Raw genomic sequence first — 17,885 nt, 5'->3', positions numbered from 1 at the left:
ATTCTGAGCAAAATAGAAAATGTATTAAGAGAGGCCTCTGGGTTTTCCACATTAGCCCCAACATTATCCATCTGTAGTGAGAGGGAAGTGAAAAAAGAGCACAGAGTGTGAGTAGAGCTCAGCTGCTGATACAGAAGAACAGCAGAAGGATGAACTTGTTAGTCAGACTGTTACCACTGTCAACATACACCTCTCCCAACCCTTCAAACACCCTCAGGGTCAAGAACATACATCCAGCACGTTTTTTTGAATGACTGATCTTGCTCATTTACTGAGTGTTTTGTCAACTGCTACAGCTCAGTCTCCTTCAAAGTCTTGTCACAAAATACAAGTAGAAGCCAGACTTCCTTATGATTTCTCCTGCAGATTATGAACAGAACATACTATCTGCAGAAAAATGTAGGTTTCTTTTCATTCCACATGCTTATCCAGAAGCCTGGTCCCCAAGAACAGAGTATGAACCACACGTAGGAAAAACCTCATACTCTGCAGGTGATAAAACCCTCTTCAGAAGAGACCTACAACATTTTTTCTCTAGAAAAAGCAAAATAAGACCTGGGAAATAAGACAAAAATACTACCTGAAAATAATGAGGCATTTTCAACCACTGCCTATTTACAGCTGTACCTGTGGAACCCATCTGCCACACTCAATTAGGGAACAGGTCTTCAGCTATGACCTTCCTTCAGTTTATAATGAGGGGGAAAAACATCATATACATGAAAAACAGCTTGATTGGTGCAGACAGCTCATTTTCCCCTCAACATCATCTCAGGTATACCTTTTTCTGCACTAAGGAATCAGGGAACCCCAACAGGAGCACATATCCCAGAAAAGATTTAGCAAGAGATTGAAGGAGCTCTGTCACAGCCTACAAAGGCACTGGAAATGGCTCTCTGAACTATTCATTGTATTCATTGTTCATGTGCTTTCTACTGTAGTGAGATAAGATTATCTGACACATGCTGACAGAAGCCTAATTAAATTATGCATTTAGAAAAACAGATTTGGGAAATAATTTATTATGAGGACAAAGGTTACTAAGCTTACTGAAAACCAGATTCAGCTAGAAATAACAAGAATGCATCCATATTTTCTCCAGTTCCTTCTGTCACTTATTCCACCATACTATAAAGCTTGCAAAGTACCTGTATTACAGCAGGTGTCTGAACAGTAGAAACCACAGCATTTGTTGTTTGAGATAATGTTTTCACAGGAGCAGCTGCTATTTTCTTTACTAACTGTGTGCCAGAATTCTTTGAAAAAATAAAAATAAAAAATAATTACACATGGGCAGAGAACAGCTGTCAGACAAGTCAATGACAAAACAGACATAGAAGTTGGGGTCAGATACAAACTGAGGCAAATCCTCTTAACAGTAACAATACAGGCACAGTCCACATCATTTAAACACTGCTCAGCAAAATTCTTTGTCTACCACTTTAATATTCAATAACAGATTCAGAGACATTTAGAGATAATGCATAATCAGAATAAAATGGTTAAAGAAATACATAAATTTTTACTTTTACGTAGCTCCTTACTCTTGCGTGCTGACCACACTACAAGAGATGGAAGCAAAAAGCCAGCAGAGTTCAGGGAAGGAGGAACATCCTAGGGACATGGGAAAGGTCCTCAGCTTTGGAGAAATATCCCAACAGAGGATCACAAGGTTTTAGATAGTAGCAGTAACCATTTAGGCAATTTTGGCTGGCATTTTTTTTCTTAAAATGGTTTACATCATCATCATCATCAGAGAGAAGTTCACTAATTTGACCTTTACCATATGTAACAGGTCTCAAGTTTTTTCTCAAGCAAGAAAGCAAAGCACGTCGTGATGTTTATTGGTGCAAAACCAAACACCATCACCCCACTCAGAAAGGGTTAAAACGCTTATTTAACCCTCCACAACTTATCTGCAAACTCTGTTCTATCTACATAACATACAGCTATGCCAAACTAAAGTTATGAGAGAAGTTACCTGCACAGCACATATTCTGATTGCAGGTGTGCTGGTTGGCACAGATGGTCTCACACTTGTGTTGTTTTGTGTCTGGTTCTGTGCTTGTCCTATTGACTGTTGAGATACCAGCATTAGGTGGCCATTACTGCTTCTGATAAGAACAGTTCCTGTTGAAAAAACCACATTCAAGCTGTGAAATTAAGTTATATTACAGCTTTCCTGTATTTCTGTGGAAGAAATAACTAGACCACACTAGATAATGTAATATTTACTTTATTACTCCGAGGAACAGCTGCCAAGAAATATAAGAATAAAGTGCACATCAATCAGTTTTACTATGCATCTCATGAGAGAAAATAACTCCTAAATTCACGAGAAAAACTTAACCACTGGCCACGTTGAAACATGGTGTGCATACAAGATGCAAATTGGAAAGCAGTTGACCATTTGAGTCAAAAAGATTTTTTGAACATTAAAAGACAGACACACAAAATATACACAGACTCTGGGATTACTTCAGCACTAATTTTAAGCAGCTCTTCATCTGCAAAATTCATCACCACTATCACACTTGGCTGCCTCTTCAGTTTCTGAACACTTAGGCACATACTTAGAGGTGAAAACACAGCTTAGAGAAAACTGTAGTGAGAACTGAAGCCTGATTAGTATCAGCTCACCTACCTGTATCAAGACCATCCCCCACAATCAAGAGGGCGGTGGTCTCTCATGAAAATCAAGGTCACTGAGAAATTTGAAGCTGTCCCTCTGTCAAGGGTGTTTAAAAGCATTAAACCCCAGGTTTTTGTTGCAGCAGTTTGAGGCCAAATAGGGAGATTCCAGTGGGAAAGAATTAAAAAAGAAAGGGGGGAAAAAAAAGACCACTCAGCTACTAAAGCCTCCTCCCCTAACAGCTCATCTCTGAAAAAATCAGAGGATTCAAAACAATCACAAATACAAAATGCCATCTGGATGCTTGGTCTGTACCATGTCAGATCCTTCAAGGGAGCTACAGAGGAACCTACCTTTTTTGGTGTCTCATCTCTGTCTCCAGCAGTAGCTGCTGCAAAGTCCACCACTGAAAACACCATCCTCAAACACCCTCACTAAACAATGATCTTTCAAATAAAAGGAAGAAGGAGGTACAGGAGAATCCAGATACGTAAATAAGACTACCTCAATGTTTCTGGCAGACTACATTAAACTTCCTTTCAAATTATCCAATATTTGAAACCCAGATCTTCTACGCACACTTACAATCTTTCCTAGTATAAAACAAGACTGTAATGAAGCTCCTTTTACTACTTGGTTAGTCTGAAAGTTGTCAAAATACGACCATACAATACAGTCTAAAACACTGCTTCTGTCTGAGTTTAAATGCATACAACAGAAAAAGCCACAAACTCCACAAGTTTGGTTTTGCTGAGTATGTTTTGGGTTTTTTTTTAAACAATCAAGCTATAACCACATGCTTAGAAACAGCTTTTCATCCTCCACATCTAAAAGCATAAGAGGATATTGCAAGACGACACAAAACCTGGTATAAAATTCTGTAGCATCAACATATTGCCATTTACATAGCAGACACAAGCTGAGAACTGCAAGAGCAGCATCTACATGATCCCCTTTTCTCAAGCAGCTTTTACTACATGGGGCAGATGCACAAGGCAAGTTGCATATTCTGAAAAACAGTTAACTCCATCTGACAGCTCAGCTTTCTCCTCCTCCACTGATGACTTGACTATAATTATATTTAGGTACAGATGGATCATTTAATTTAATCAATGAATAACCGGAATTATAGAAAACATATTAGATTTCTCATTTTCTTTTCACGCCATCTCATTTCGACAGTGATTCATGGCAAACAATTTATCATCAGCCAGGAAAAGAGCATTGTTTCCCTTGTTCAGACCACATGCTTATGCAGATTTCACTGAAAGAGAGGAAGCTGACCACATTTACTAGCAATGGCATTGCGCTCTGTTCTAAGTCTACATTCAGAATGGCAGAAGTGTTGCTACTGGAGATTTTAAGCTTTTCTTTTTTATAAGTCTGGTTTAAAACATCACTGACAGCTCTACTACTTTGGGAAGGCACATATAAACTTATAATTTCATATCTTCAGAGGTTTGGAATGCATTAAGAGTTAGTTTTCATGTATATTTTGGATATTTTGTCACTACTCATTACATTTGTTTGTTAAGTCAAATTATCAGAAGTGCATTTCCTACTTCTGCATTTGAGAAACCACACTGATACCAGTCAACTTGATTACAGGCCTGGGACTGGTTTTGCACTACTGTTCTGCATTTTCAGTTGGCATTCAACAGAGATGGAGACCTTGCTGGAAAAGTATCCCATCCTCCAGTCACCTGAATGGGATGAGTTTCCAGCACTATCTACCTGCCTGACAGGAAATTACCTCAAGATCGAGCTAGAAAGTATATGCAAATACAATACAGTTCATATGTAAATTCATTAACATCTCCAAAACCAGAAAAGATAAACAAGTAACCCTTGAGCAGGGTTTCTTGAGCAGGATAGCAGGGATTCTGAAAAGGATGTAACCCAAAACAAAGCAGGTTTCCAGCCCTAGCAACAGGATAAGGCAACACAAGGACATCTGTACTGAATTAAAATAACTCTGTGAAAGCATCCACAGAAGAAGTTACCTGAGGGCAGTCTGGTAGTCATAGCCTTCATTGGAACATTCAACTATGCTAATGTCTGTTACCTGAATATAAGTTAGAGTAACAAACAGTCATTTCCCTATCTTTGTTCCATTTGGCAGAATTTTTAATAAAGCACGGTAACCTTTTCATGGCAGCAGCTCTTTGTGACACTGGCAAAATTATAACTCCAAAACAGTATTATGGTAATCTACTAACTACTGCTTCTGCAGGCTTAATGCTATTGATGCCTGATGCACAGATAAAGCTGAAGGCAAATTTGAAACAGCTGTCAGAGCTACAGTTCCACCAACTGAAGAGCCACATCTTGTCCAAGCATGAGAGACAGTTCTGGGCAGTAACAACCTGATGTCACACAGGGACAGTAAACTGACACATGAATTGCCTCGAACACTTTGAAAGCTGTTGAGAACAGCACTTATTTTTTACCTCTCATTGCCACAATTTAATTACAGTTTTTCACAACTTTGATACTCCCCTTCCGCCTGGAAACAAAAGCAATAACCCCATACTGCAGCCAATAGCACAGACTCCAAGAGGCAGCAAAGGAGGTCTCTTATGCCAGAAGAAGAGGTTCCATGGCTCTCAAAACCAATGCCTGAAGTCTCATACACTTTATACAGCTGCACAAGTGTGAAATGAGGGAACAGCAGGTGATGGTAACCTTGAGGCTCTCAATAGAAAGGTCACGTAAACAGACTCATGCAGCTACCAGGACACTACTATCAGAATTGAAGGAAGTGCAAGAATCCACATTCTTCACTTGGCAGGGGAGGAAGACAGTACTTCTTAGCAAGAGCTTTTTTCACATTCACTAGAAAGCAAATACTAGCAAAATAAATGTGAAAACACATAATGTCTGGCAGTCACCGCAACTCCACAAGAAAATGGGAGGAAGAAAGAGAGAACACACAAGACAACACAGGATCTCTGAACAGCTGAAGCATGAAGTTTCATCTAACACCTCTCAGCACTGCATTCAAAAACAGAAAAGGTATTGGCAACCTCGGCAAAATATCAGCATCAATGGTAGTAAATGAAGAGTGATGAAGCATCCTCATAAGACTAGAGATGCCTTCTTTTGGGCTGCACTTCCAAGAACATTGTTTGACAGTTTTACTGGAGCTGTTTCAGAGAACAGGAACGCCTCCTCACTATTCATGCACTTTGCTAGGAAGAGCAAGGCACAATCCCTTTGGGGTTACAAAGCTGTTCTTATTTTCAAACCAAAGTGACCAGTTACTGAGGGATCTGAAATAATCAGGGATTATTTCTTACATGCTTCACTGCAGGACACAGGTGTCTCCTGCAGATTTAAAAAAAAAAAACTTTTTGCAATGAATTGAGACTTCTGTCCTTAGATATTCTGCCTGTCCTGCCAAAAACATACTTTGGAAAATTATTTGGTTTTCCTACACTGGTTGAAAAGGCAGTTAAAACACAATCAGCTGTTTCAGCCACTTGTTCTCTGCACACTTTTCTTCAGCTGTAACCCTGTGAAGGGAGCTGGAGGGGAAGCACCTGACAACCAAAACCCATCTCAGTTTCCTCCAAAGCTACACAGAAGGAGCCATGCTATACCTTCTTACCTTGAAGAGGTCGAAGAGGTCTCATTGAGATCTACACCCAGTGCCCTGCCTTCTCCTGGAACCAGGGCTGCAGGTACCCTGCTTTGAGGAGGAGAGCCTGGCAACAGTCCTGCAAAGCTCTGGCAGCCACCACCCAGATCAGCCTCTTCTGAGACATGCCAGCACTGTGAGCAATGGAAAATCAGAAGCCTTCTAATGAAATTTAATTTCATTTCCTTTCACAAACTTGAGATTCCTCTGCTACAAATTTTCCCTGCCCCAACACCATTAGTGAAGGAAACCCAGCTTATTCTGAACTTGGTTTAGCACCCAGCCCAGGAACCAAGAAACACAGGTTAGCAGCTTCCAGAAACCTCTGCATTTTGACTAGAAAGCACTAAAACCTCATGGGAGCCACGAGCAAGAAGCTGTGGGATAACGGCAGAGATCTGTTTATGCCACTGTATGTAATGCCACCTGCATGGGCTCCACTGTATTTCAGGGAATAGTGTTAAGGAAACCACAATGCTGTTAACACAAACCTGTGCTGCCAACTGAAGCTCTGGCCTTCATCCAGCAGCACTGAGCACCAATGAATGCTAAAAGCATCCCACCGCAAGGGCAGCTTCCACCATGTAAGACAAGCCTGAGACATTTCTGATGGGGAACTTCCCCCAGGAACTTTGTGAGATGAACCAGATGGCGTTTGTGCTCCAGGGGAGATACACCTTATGCTTTAATTACAGGTGAAGCTGAAGTTGTCACGTTAAGCCACCGCTTTGGTTACAAGGTTTCTAACCCAACTGCTCAACCAAACAGCTCTTGGGGAACTGCTGCTTAGGGAATAACCTGAGGAAAGGAAGAGAAGTCTTTTGCTCCTAAAATAAAATACAAGCAAGAACCAACCACAGTGAGACCAAGCTCATTTAAGAGAACGTAAGTCACAAAAGCTGCATTCAAAGAAGGGTAAATTCAGCTTATTTCAAAACAAGGAGTGCCTCCATCAGGTATGCTGCCAATCTTAGTAAAGTACACCTAAATCCAATTATAAAAAGAAGGCTAAATGGGGACTTCCAGGTCTCAAATCAGTAATTAAACAACAAAAATGTTTTAAAGCAACAGTAATGTGTCAGAGCTCGCTGTTCCTAAACAAATCCCATTCTTTCACTGAGCTACTCAAAACAAAGCAATAGCTTTTAAAGAAGTTATTTCAAGCTAAAACCAAGCTTTAGTGGGGATGTTTTCATAGGAAACTAAATGGCAATTAAAAAGGAATAGTGGTTTTAAGTTTCTTTGACTATTTAGGATCATTCAAAACTTGGAAAATAACATACCAGACACTATTAATCCATGCAACAGGTTTTGAATACAGTTTTTCTCTCTAAAGACATCCCTTAGGGAAAAAAAAGTCTGTTTTTTCCTGTTCAATTCCATTTATTGAGCCCCACAGAACAGGTCACTTAAAAGTTTTTAAAGATGCATCACAGGACTGAATAAGAAAGACCAAAAAAGGGCATTATTAGAGATGTAGACTGTGCCAGCAGTGATTGCATCAAGGTGCATTATGCCAGTAGGTTAGCTGAAAAAGAGTGCAAAAGAGGCACAAAGTGTTAATGAAATACTGTCAAAGACAGTAATTAACTTCTACATGATTGACATAATCCTTCTAATATGAAGGGGCTGTAATGTTTTCGGATGAAGTATGGTCTGTAGTGCATGCAGGAGAACTACTTACTCCCTATGAACCTCACACAGTACTTGAGTTTTCCTAGATATCTACTGCAAATTTCTGTAGTGGAGATGAAGAAACAAGGACAACAGCCCGGTTTGGAGGAAAAACCTAGATGTGCTTTTCACTGTTTTAGGAATGAAGCCGCAACAGTGATCTGGAGGCTACACCAAGTTATCTCATCACAGGCTCCCAGTAATGATCTCTAACTTCTATTTTTAAATGCAATTGACTTCAGAAAACAGATCTTTTGTGAAGTCACAAAGAGTGCCTGATTTAGGCTTTTCTTGGGAAAAACACCTGTGCTTGTTCTCATATTTCCCAGATAAGTAGGGCAGAGGGCTCATCTACACTATATGGGGTCAAGATAAGTTGTTCAGCAACTACATTACATCCACAAAACATTTTACTCCATACAAAAAATCATTCTAACCTTTGGAAGTCGATTCTAGCTGATATAAGAAGAATTCAGCAATGTCCAACCCACAACGAGCGCTGCTATTGCAGCAACCAGAATCACCCACCACACATCCAGGCCCTCAAACAATTAATTCCATTCACATTTTGTTTCACCAACTAAATAATTGCATATCTCAGAAATCACCCTCTGTGCTCTTTCCCTCTGTCCCAGGGAAGCTTCTAAACTAATGGGTCTTTATAGCAATGGCTCAGAACCAGTGACTAGCATGTAGACATTGCAGAGTCACAATGAAATGTCAGATTTTGAATTCCAATGAAAGACACCTTGTTTTACCCATGGATATGGAAAACATTAATTTCCATGTCAGGAGAGAAATTCAAAGGGCATAATCCCCATATTCTTTCATGCTACAACAGAACACAGTCTATACATGTTATACCTGTAAGCTCTTTAAAGATGTTGATGGCATCTCTGTCAACTGCACAAACTGCACTGCAGACTCATGTAGACTCTGGGATACAACTTTCAAGGCTGATGTCTGACATCTCACCTTTTCAGAGCCAGTGACCAGCTTTCATTGCAGACACCACTGTCAAGCTGACAGCACAGTTCCACCTGCATTAACATTTCTCAGACTGTCTGGGTTGCTGTGAGCAGTGTTTTAAACAAGCACCATGTACACACTAACAGCTGGAGGGGTTTGCACTCCCAGCAAAGGCTGCTGCCCCCAGTAACTCCAACCTCTGGCTAAGCATCTTTCTGTGCTAACAGCAGGCACCAATTCCTGCGATAGCCAGTGCAGACACAGGCTTTCCAAGCACAGAAAACCAGGAAAGGGATGATGCTATCTCTTCTAGGCAGGATGGAGCAGACTCTGGTATCCTATTGTTTGAAACAGTCTGGAATAATGGACACCACGCATCTTTCTCAAGAGTGTAAACAAAGTCCCCTCTCCCTCCCTTTCTCCAGGAACTAGACACAGAGTGCTAAAACTGCAAAAAATCTGAAGCCAAGTTTCACACACTGCTCAACCAGCAAGTCTTATCCAAGCTGTTGAGGACTAGTTGCTCATCAATGTATTTTGGTGCCCAGATGGATATCTGTTTAACAGTCTCGCAACTGGGCCCTCTTAGTTTTCACATTTTCTGATGCCTTTTCACAGAATACAGGCCTACATTTCAGCATTGTCCTCGACAGCATATACAGCTGAGCTTCCTTCCTTGAGAACACATTTAGAGCCATGCAATTTTACAGTTAAAGTAGAACTCTTAAGCAAAAGTATAACTGTACAACCAACAACAAACAACCAATAGGTTTTCTGGGCATAGTTACAAGATGGCAATACCATTTCTATTTGGATTCAGAGTGTATTTATTACACTTGAATCCCAAGAGGTGTTGTTTTTATTATGTGTAGGCATCAGGGATTCCCAGCCAACACTGTGCAAATAAGGCAGAGACTTATTTGATATTGTGATAGCATCCAGCTCTTGTCCTTGGGCCACACCTTTCAGCAACTGGGATCATTTCCCATCAGCATTTCCCCATCACATCTTTGTGGTTTGCAACTTTGCACCTTGAGGCTTGGTTCCTTTCCTATCTGAGTAATCAGACAGTTCTAGGGCTGTCTACAACTAAGATGATCTGGCTTGAGCATTCTCTGGGACCCAAATTACCTCATACAGAAGCTTCAAATATTTGCTGGGGACTCAGCTGATGGCAGTGAAATAGTACCTCAAAGGAGCAAAGTGACACTTCCTTACTCTCAAGACAATTCCTACTGCACTGAAAGAAGCACTGAGTCTCTACACCACATCCTCTTGTGTACTCCTAGTATTCACTGAAGTGAAATTCTTCAAACAGCAAGTTATATGCTTGGCACGCTGCAGCCATATATATACAGCAGACAGCTTTCTAAGGACCAGAAGGTATGCCAACACCCTGCACTTCCCATTTCTGGAACAGCCATTAAGCTCTTACTGAGAAATCTGAAGCTGAAATGTTGAACCACAAATCTTAACTTTAAACCAAGAGTTGCTGAAAACATCATCGGTGTCTTGGTGGTATTTTAACAAAGGACAAGATCAGTCACCTTCAAATCTCTGTCTCCTTTAAGTAAGAGGTCAGTTAATTCAGATTAATTTTACAATGGGATATTTGTTTCCTCATTGCTTACTTGGGGACCAGAAGAAAGTTGAATTCCACTTCTGAAAGTGCAAATTCACTCCTGGGCTGGATGGCTTTTCACTTGCAAACAAGGGATCAACACTGAATTTTAATACTGATCACCATCTTGCTTAAAGTATGATGGAGCAAACAAAAATTATTGCAGAAGACAGCAAAACCTTCATGGGAAGCATTAACTACACAGATATTGTGGAAACTGTCACCAGACCTGTGTGATATTTGTCAAGTGCCTAGTAGGGCAGCCATGTATAAAGGTGTTCTGAGTGCACTAATCCCCTTGAACAGAGAACACTGGCTGGCCCACTGAGACTGCCTGGTAATGCACCATCCACCATTCACTGGACCTGGCTTCCAGGGCTCCACTGGGAACAGGTGGCAACTGCCACCAGGCAAGCTGCCAGGGAAAGGCTTCAGGTGCTCTGCCAACCAGGGTGTGCTGTTTCACCCAGCTGTTATTCTATCCTGGACATCCACCCAAGGAACTCTGATTTCCCAGCCAACTCCTAGGAGCAGCCAGTACTAATGAAAGCATCTCCTCTGCCTCCGCCAAACTGGAAGTGTGCTAGAAGAAGCCTGCAAACACAAGCTGTGAAAATTAAGTGTTACCATATCATTGGACTGTTCTTACAGCACAGTAAGATCTTCAGCAGTTCTTACAGCACAGTAAGAGCTTCAGCAGTTCTCCAGCCTTAACAGACCCTAGACTTCCTCACTGGCAACAAGGATCTTCCATCTATTGCTATTTTTACCACACTTCAGGTTGCAATCAGAGACTATTTCCTCAAGACACCGGTGGAAAATATCTGTTAGTGGACTTTGTTCTAAAGGTGATCCAGATGGCAGAGAAGACCTTAATCCTGACAACCTGAATAGTAAGACACTTAAAAATATCTATGGTGATCTCCATTTTGCAAATTTCACCTGGTTTTCTTCTGACATCATCAATTTTCAGAAAATGCCAAGTGAATTCTCAAAAAAGTTTTTGCCTTTTGCTTCTGTCTAAATGATTAAGGCAGTACTAATTATTCAACTTTGATAGTTACCATAAGCGTTGCCATTTACATCAAAACTTGCATACGCATATCTGTAAATACAATCCTACCCACTAGGTACAGCACAGACTCCAGCCAAGTGGCATAACAAATACCTGGTTCTCTAAAATGACTTAAAAACCCTGGTATGGTTGCTACTCAAAATAACAACACATGAGCTTTCCTAGATTTTATCAGCATATTTGGGAAAAACAATACTGAAACATAATTAGTATTTCCTCCAGCTGTCACCTGTGTGAGTGATGCTATTTTTACTGCTACAAGCTGAAAGGTCCTTTAAATACTGCAGAGGCAACATAAGTCATGCTCACGTTCTCTCTCTTCTAAGGATTAAAAAAAGTTTACTGTTCACCAATCTGTAGCTGTAATTTTTTGCAATACACTCCAATCGATAGTAAAATCTGAACAGCATTTAACATTAATTTTACTGAGCATCATATTTCCATGCTTCAGTATTCAGAATGCATCTTTTTTCTGTGTGTTGGAAAACCATAAATCTAGACATTAGCTTTGCATTTTCTGCCAAGATTTAAATCTTAATTCCTACATGGCTGTGCATTTAATCATATGAAGGCATTATTTTGCTAGACACACTCAGTCCTGAAAGCAAAATTAAGTCCCACAGTGCATCTGAAATTTCAACTAGTTACAGCACAACGCATTTCCTTGCTATTATCTAAGTTTGACTTAGTTCTTCAAGCCCACCAAAGCTTTCTTCACCCCTCCTCAGAAAAAAAAGTTGATCAGTGTCACCTAATGTGAAGAGAGAAGTTTGCAGAGAATCCATCCCCAGAAGCCTGCTAAACAGAAAATGTTATTGGGATACAAAAAGTTACAAGCACGGATTATTTAGCCCCTACTGCTCTAAGCGCAAGTACTATGCTCAGACCTCATGGGATTACCAACATCCAGAAACTGCATACTTTAAAGGAATTTCTACCGTTTTCTGCCTGTTGAAACAAGAAATCTTTAGACAGCCTACTCCAGCTCAAACATAATATAAATTAAGAAGTATTTTAAAATCAGCATTTCCCCCTATTCTAAAGCAACAGACCAGATACAAATATCACCTAATATTCATATCATCAAATTCCTCATGGTTTTACCACTGAAAAACAACAACAACTGGAACATGACGAGGGAGAAAGCAGAAGGCAGCAGCATCCCGATGTTTATCAGCCCTTACTTCTTCAGGTTACCTACCTTATGTTCTACAGACAATTAAGAGAAACTCGACAAGACCAGGCTCCATACCACCCCACTGCAGTTTTGGAATACCCACGCTGGATCTCTCCTTCCCACCCACAGGAGTGCACCTGCTGCCTGCCTGCTCCACGCCATACAGCCCAGCCACCTGACACAACAGTGGCTGTGCTTTCTGAAGTTACCCACAATCAGCCTTGATAAGTTGCAGGCAGTGGAAAACCTGCCACAGACGAGGCAAAACATCCAAGCAAAGACAAATGAGCTGCAAACAGAAACCAAGAACCTGAACTTGCTGCTGTTCCCCTCTAAGGCAGGTGCAAAGGAAACCTTACACAGAGACCATGCCTTGCACCACACTGCTAGTGAAATTACAGCACACTCAGGGCACCTTCTCTTTGCTGACACTGTGCTTGCTCAGCCCCACTGGTGTTAGCAGTAATGGAAAGCATAAAACAGAAATACACACACCAGAGGCAGCCAATGCTACAGTGAAGAGTGATGGCAGCTGCTGCCACAGCCCTGTGTGGCATGAGGTGAGGTTTTCAAAGAATTTTCCTGTTCTAAGCAAATTGAAGGTAACAATGGAGGATCCCTGGCATCTGGTTCAGTTCTGTCCTTTTTCATGCCATCAGCAGAGAAGCAGATTTATCTACTAATTGTCCTTTCAACACCTGCCTGTAATGAGCATTCCAGGGCCAAGGATAGACTCAAAGTACAGGTACAGAAGTGAGAAAAAGCTAAGTTCAAGAAAAGTAAACAAAAAGATGAAACAACATTCTTCTTGTTGTTTTTATGCTCTTTTTCTGCCCTCTACTTCTCCAAAGCAGTGTGGGGCCCAAAGACACTAAGGTGAACTATAGACATTTGTCACAGCCCTTGCCTCCCTCCCCTTTCCCTTCCCAATTATTTCCTCCTGTCTAAAAGCACAGCCCATCCATTTCTCCCCCTCATTAAGCTCAGGTTAACCAAGGACACAATTTCTTGTTAAGCAGATGGTCCATGACATGAGACTTTTGCAGGTTTGTAGCATCAGCACAGGCCACATGGAGCTCAGGACTGAGGCAGCACAGCGCTCACCACGCCGCTCTGCTCTCTGCAAACCCAGACTGCGACGTGCAAAGCCTTCTAAAATGCTGCTAGCCTCGCTGCTCTTGTCAGCAAAGAGGGCAACTGAGGAAAGGTCCCTCTGGCAGATCAAATTCCCTCAATTTGGAAGGACATAGCCCAACCACTGAGTCTGAGAGCTGATGACAAGAAGACCAAAGCCATCCCTGAAGTCAGACCAGCTGGAGACCCACTTTGTGCTAAAGCCTCCAGTGGTGGTCAGCCAGGGATGGACTGGAGCAGGAGGAAAACCCTTGTTACTCATCAGCAAGCCTGAGTTCTTCAAGACCAAGAGAACTTGTAAAGCTCAGTGGTCTTTCCTGGACAATCAGACAAAAAGAGGCACTTGGCAGATGGGCAATCTGTGCTCAGGGACATGAGGAGTCAGTCATTAGCCAGTGATCTGCTTTTCCCAACTCCTGGCTTTATTCTGAGCAAGAGAAAGGGGGAGGTAGAGATGGAAGAGAAGGAGCAGCATAAATCCCAGATTTCCATGAACCTCCACTGCCCTCCAGGTCACAGAGGCAAACACAGCTCTGCTGGTGCCCTTCCTTCCCCAGACTGCAGTGCTGTGGAAGCAATGCCCACTCTGTGTCACAAGCAGGTCATCAGAAACTCAGCATGGCCAGTAAGGGCAGTGCTGTCCAGCCTTCCTCAGAACAAGCCACCTCAAATACTTCCCTCTGAAACTCAAGGGAAGGATGTCTTCTGTATGCATTTTTCTTAACAGGTGCCACAAAAGATGAATGCCATGATTTTAAACCTAAGTGCATCCTCCCTTCCGTATTTTATCCTGTGTGTCTAGATTTGGCAGTTTATTTGAAAAAAAACACTTTTCAAGCCTAGGAATTTGGTGGTTTATTCCACTTCTTTTTCTTAATGCTGCTAACTCTTGTAGCTTTAATGCTATCCATCTTGCATTTTTTATTATTAATTAAAAATTAAATCCACCTACAAGACAGAGGTAAAATACTAACACTTTTTCAAGACAGAATGCATTTTTATATAACCTTGCAACAATTACATAGACAAGTTCCCCTGAAACATTGATCCATTTGAAATCTGACAATGTCTAGTTTCTTCTGAGGCACTGAAGTCCACACAGTTATTTTTATTTACAATGCTGCAGAGTACCAGCACCTCTGAACTTCTGATACAAAGACTGCATTGTCCCAGGAGCAAGGAAAACAAGCTGATGCAACTGAGGAGTAATACTATGTTTGTGACATCTGCTTCGTACCACAACACAAGTCAGATGACATTCAACAGTATACCTGGATGCAGTCAAACTTAAGCCACTACAAAAAACCTGTAAGTTTTGCTAATTTGTAGTTTCCAAAGCACAGGCAACTCACATGATCATCCACCTTCACAGCAAGGTGTTTAACTGAATGTCAATACATTCCAGAAAGCAAAAGTATGAATACCTGGGAATACAAAACCTGAATACCTGGGAAGCCCTGCTACAAGAAGTTAATATATTTCCATTATGGTTAATTTCAGAGGAAAGTTGGCAAGGATTTAAACTCATCCTTGACTGCTCACTACCCAGACATTACAGCATCATGAGTGCTGGGAAATCTACAGTGAAACTGACTGACTAAAGACGTTTTTTTTTTAATTAGCATTATATATCTCTTTGGGAGGTGCATGTCTTTGATAAGGACATTAGGATTTAAAAAAATGAGGAAAGAAAAAAAAAGCAAATATGCACTACCAGCACAGGAATTACTGTAAAGCCAATCATCCTTTTCAGCAATATGCAACCTGAAAGTAATTGCAACAGATGCTCCAACAACAGAACTGTCCTGGCAGGAAATAATTATAGCATCAAATAGCAATGAAGTCATTACATATCTTGGGGTCTCAGCAGAGTGAGACCAAAACCAGTGGAAGCAAAGTAACTTTTTCTTCTTTTTTTTTTAAAGTACTTAAATACAGCCCAACAGGGAAAAATAAGATCAGAATCAACAACACATTCTCCCTCTTAAGAGAAAGTGCAGGTGGAAGCCCTGGCAATCCTCTGTTGCTATCCAAAGTATTAAGGTGTCTGTATCAGCACAGTGCAACTCCTACGCTAATATTTTCACTGCTGCTATAGGAAACGCATCTGTAAGAGCAATATCTCTCTGAACCCTTCGGTTTCCCACAGAGGGTTTATAGAAAAAAAGGGTTTCAAGGAGCAACACGTAATGAACTTTCAACTCTGTCCTCCTTAGGCACGGCAGTATTTTGTTCCATGAGCAGTCGCATCGGCCTGGTTGTGCCTGTGACAAGAATTCCCGCGGGACCGCCCGGTCGGAGGCGAGTGCGGGCAGCCGGACCCGCTCGGTAAGTCACGGAGCCGCTCTGCAGCCTCCAGCCCACGCTCACACCCCCTCCCCGAGATACTCCTCCATCCAAGTTCCACTAAAGCCTCGAGCAGTCTTTACCAAGCCACACATAAGGGTAACTTGGCCGCTGAGTTTCTGGTTACTTCTCCTGCTCTTCGTGCTATCCAGCAAAGTGAGAAGTTGCATTTATCCAGAGACTTCCAGATCCATCCTGCAGACAGGCTGTAAGCATCCCCAGCGCTGCTACCCGACTGAGCCCCAGTCACACTGCCCATGCCCCGCAAGGCAGACGCACACGCCGGTTCCCAGAAGTTTGGGGCAGACAAGCAGCCCGAAACACACACGGCCACTACATCACCGCCACCCACGTCGCCCTGCCCGTCCTTCGCCACGGCTCGTCCCCAGCAGCAAGGGCAGCGCGCCGGGCTCCGTCCTGCCCACCGGCCCCCCGGCAGCGACGACCGCGACAAGCCGGCTAAGTCGCGACACGGGACGCGCCCGCAGCTGGGGGCAGCCCGGGAGGGATCACTCACCTGGGGGCAGCTGCAAGTTGGCCGGCAACTGGAGGGTGGCCGCGGGCGGCCCCTTGGGCGCCACCGGCCGCGGGACGCCGGGAGCGGCCCCCCGCACCACCGGGGTGCCCGCGGGACGCGCCGGGGCGGCAGCGGGGCCGGCGGGCACAGCGGCGGCGGGGCTGCCCCGGTCGGGCGCCGAGCCCGCGGCTGAGGCGCAGGCGGCCGCCTGCTCCGGGTGCCCGCCGGGCATGAGCCTGACGGGGGCCGCCGAGGCGCTCATGGAGGAGGAGGCGGCGAGGGGACGGGGGGCGGCCGCGTCGCGCAGAGCCCCGCGGCGCCCCGCAGCATCGCGGGCGGGGGGCGCTCAGGCGGTGCCCCGGCCGGCGGCTCACCCGCGGAAACACATGGCAGCGCCGCTCCGCCGGCTCCCGGGCGCCGCGCACGTGGGCCCGGCCGGCCCGGCCTCCCCTGCCGGCGGCGGGAGGGAGGGAGGGAGGGGAGGAGGGAAGAAGGGCGGTCCAATGCCGCCAGCGCGTCCTACTGCGGCGGCGCCCGGCCCGGCCCCACCGCCCCTTTGAACCCGCCCGTATTTATGGAGCCATGCGGAGTCCCGCCCCTGTGCCGCGCCGAAGTCGGTGGCGGCGGAGAGTGTCTGGGCGGCCGGAGGGGACGCGGCCGGAGCCCCGCGATGGGGGTGAGGCGTGGGTGGCCACGGCAGAGCTGCGGGGCCGCTCCTCCCGCCGTGCCAGCCTCCGGCCCGCCTACCTGCGCCAGACCTCCCCCGGCTGCACCTGGGCTGCAGGCGTCCTTGGGCTTCCATTCAAAACAAGAGCGGCTCCGGCAAATGTGAGAGTTCGTCCTGTCGTGGTGGGAGCTTGCTGACAGGCCGAGACGGCGAAAGCAGCACGGACCTGTACGGATGAAGGGGACAACGCTGTCCCGTTTGACCTTCATGCCCGTGGCTCGACTTGAAAAAAGGTTGAGGGAGGACGTGGAACTCAGTCCTTCTTGTAAAGCAAGGGTGATCCTGACAGCATACACACGACACGGCTCTAAAAACAAATTTTAGAATAGAAGGGAAAGTTCTTGCACGTGTGATAGAGAACTCAGCACGACCT

The 17,885-nt window shown here is 43.9% G+C and overlaps 1 protein-coding gene across 1 annotated transcript in view; it reads right to left on the bottom strand.

Moving 5' to 3' along the window:
* TAF4B (TATA-box binding protein associated factor 4b) overlaps positions 1-17,047 on the bottom strand; it is a 70,437-nt gene extending 53,390 nt beyond the window's left edge. Inside the window, exons 1-3 of the mRNA XM_030964328.1 lie at positions 16,786-17,047; positions 1,982-2,130; positions 1,149-1,256 (exon numbers count right to left, since the gene is read on the bottom strand). Of these exons, the coding sequence (XP_030820188.1) occupies positions 1,149-1,256; positions 1,982-2,130; positions 16,786-17,047 (519 nt within the window). The remainder of the gene's footprint in view (positions 1-1,148; positions 1,257-1,981; positions 2,131-16,785) is intronic.
* Between the last annotated feature and the right edge of the window lie 838 nt (positions 17,048-17,885).

This window comes from Camarhynchus parvulus, chromosome 2, assembly GCF_901933205.1.
Source record: "Camarhynchus parvulus chromosome 2, STF_HiC, whole genome shotgun sequence".
Taxonomy (NCBI): Eukaryota; Metazoa; Chordata; class Aves; order Passeriformes; family Thraupidae; genus Camarhynchus; species Camarhynchus parvulus.
Note: the sequence above shows the minus strand (reverse complement) of the source record. Positions and strands in the feature narration are given on the sequence as shown.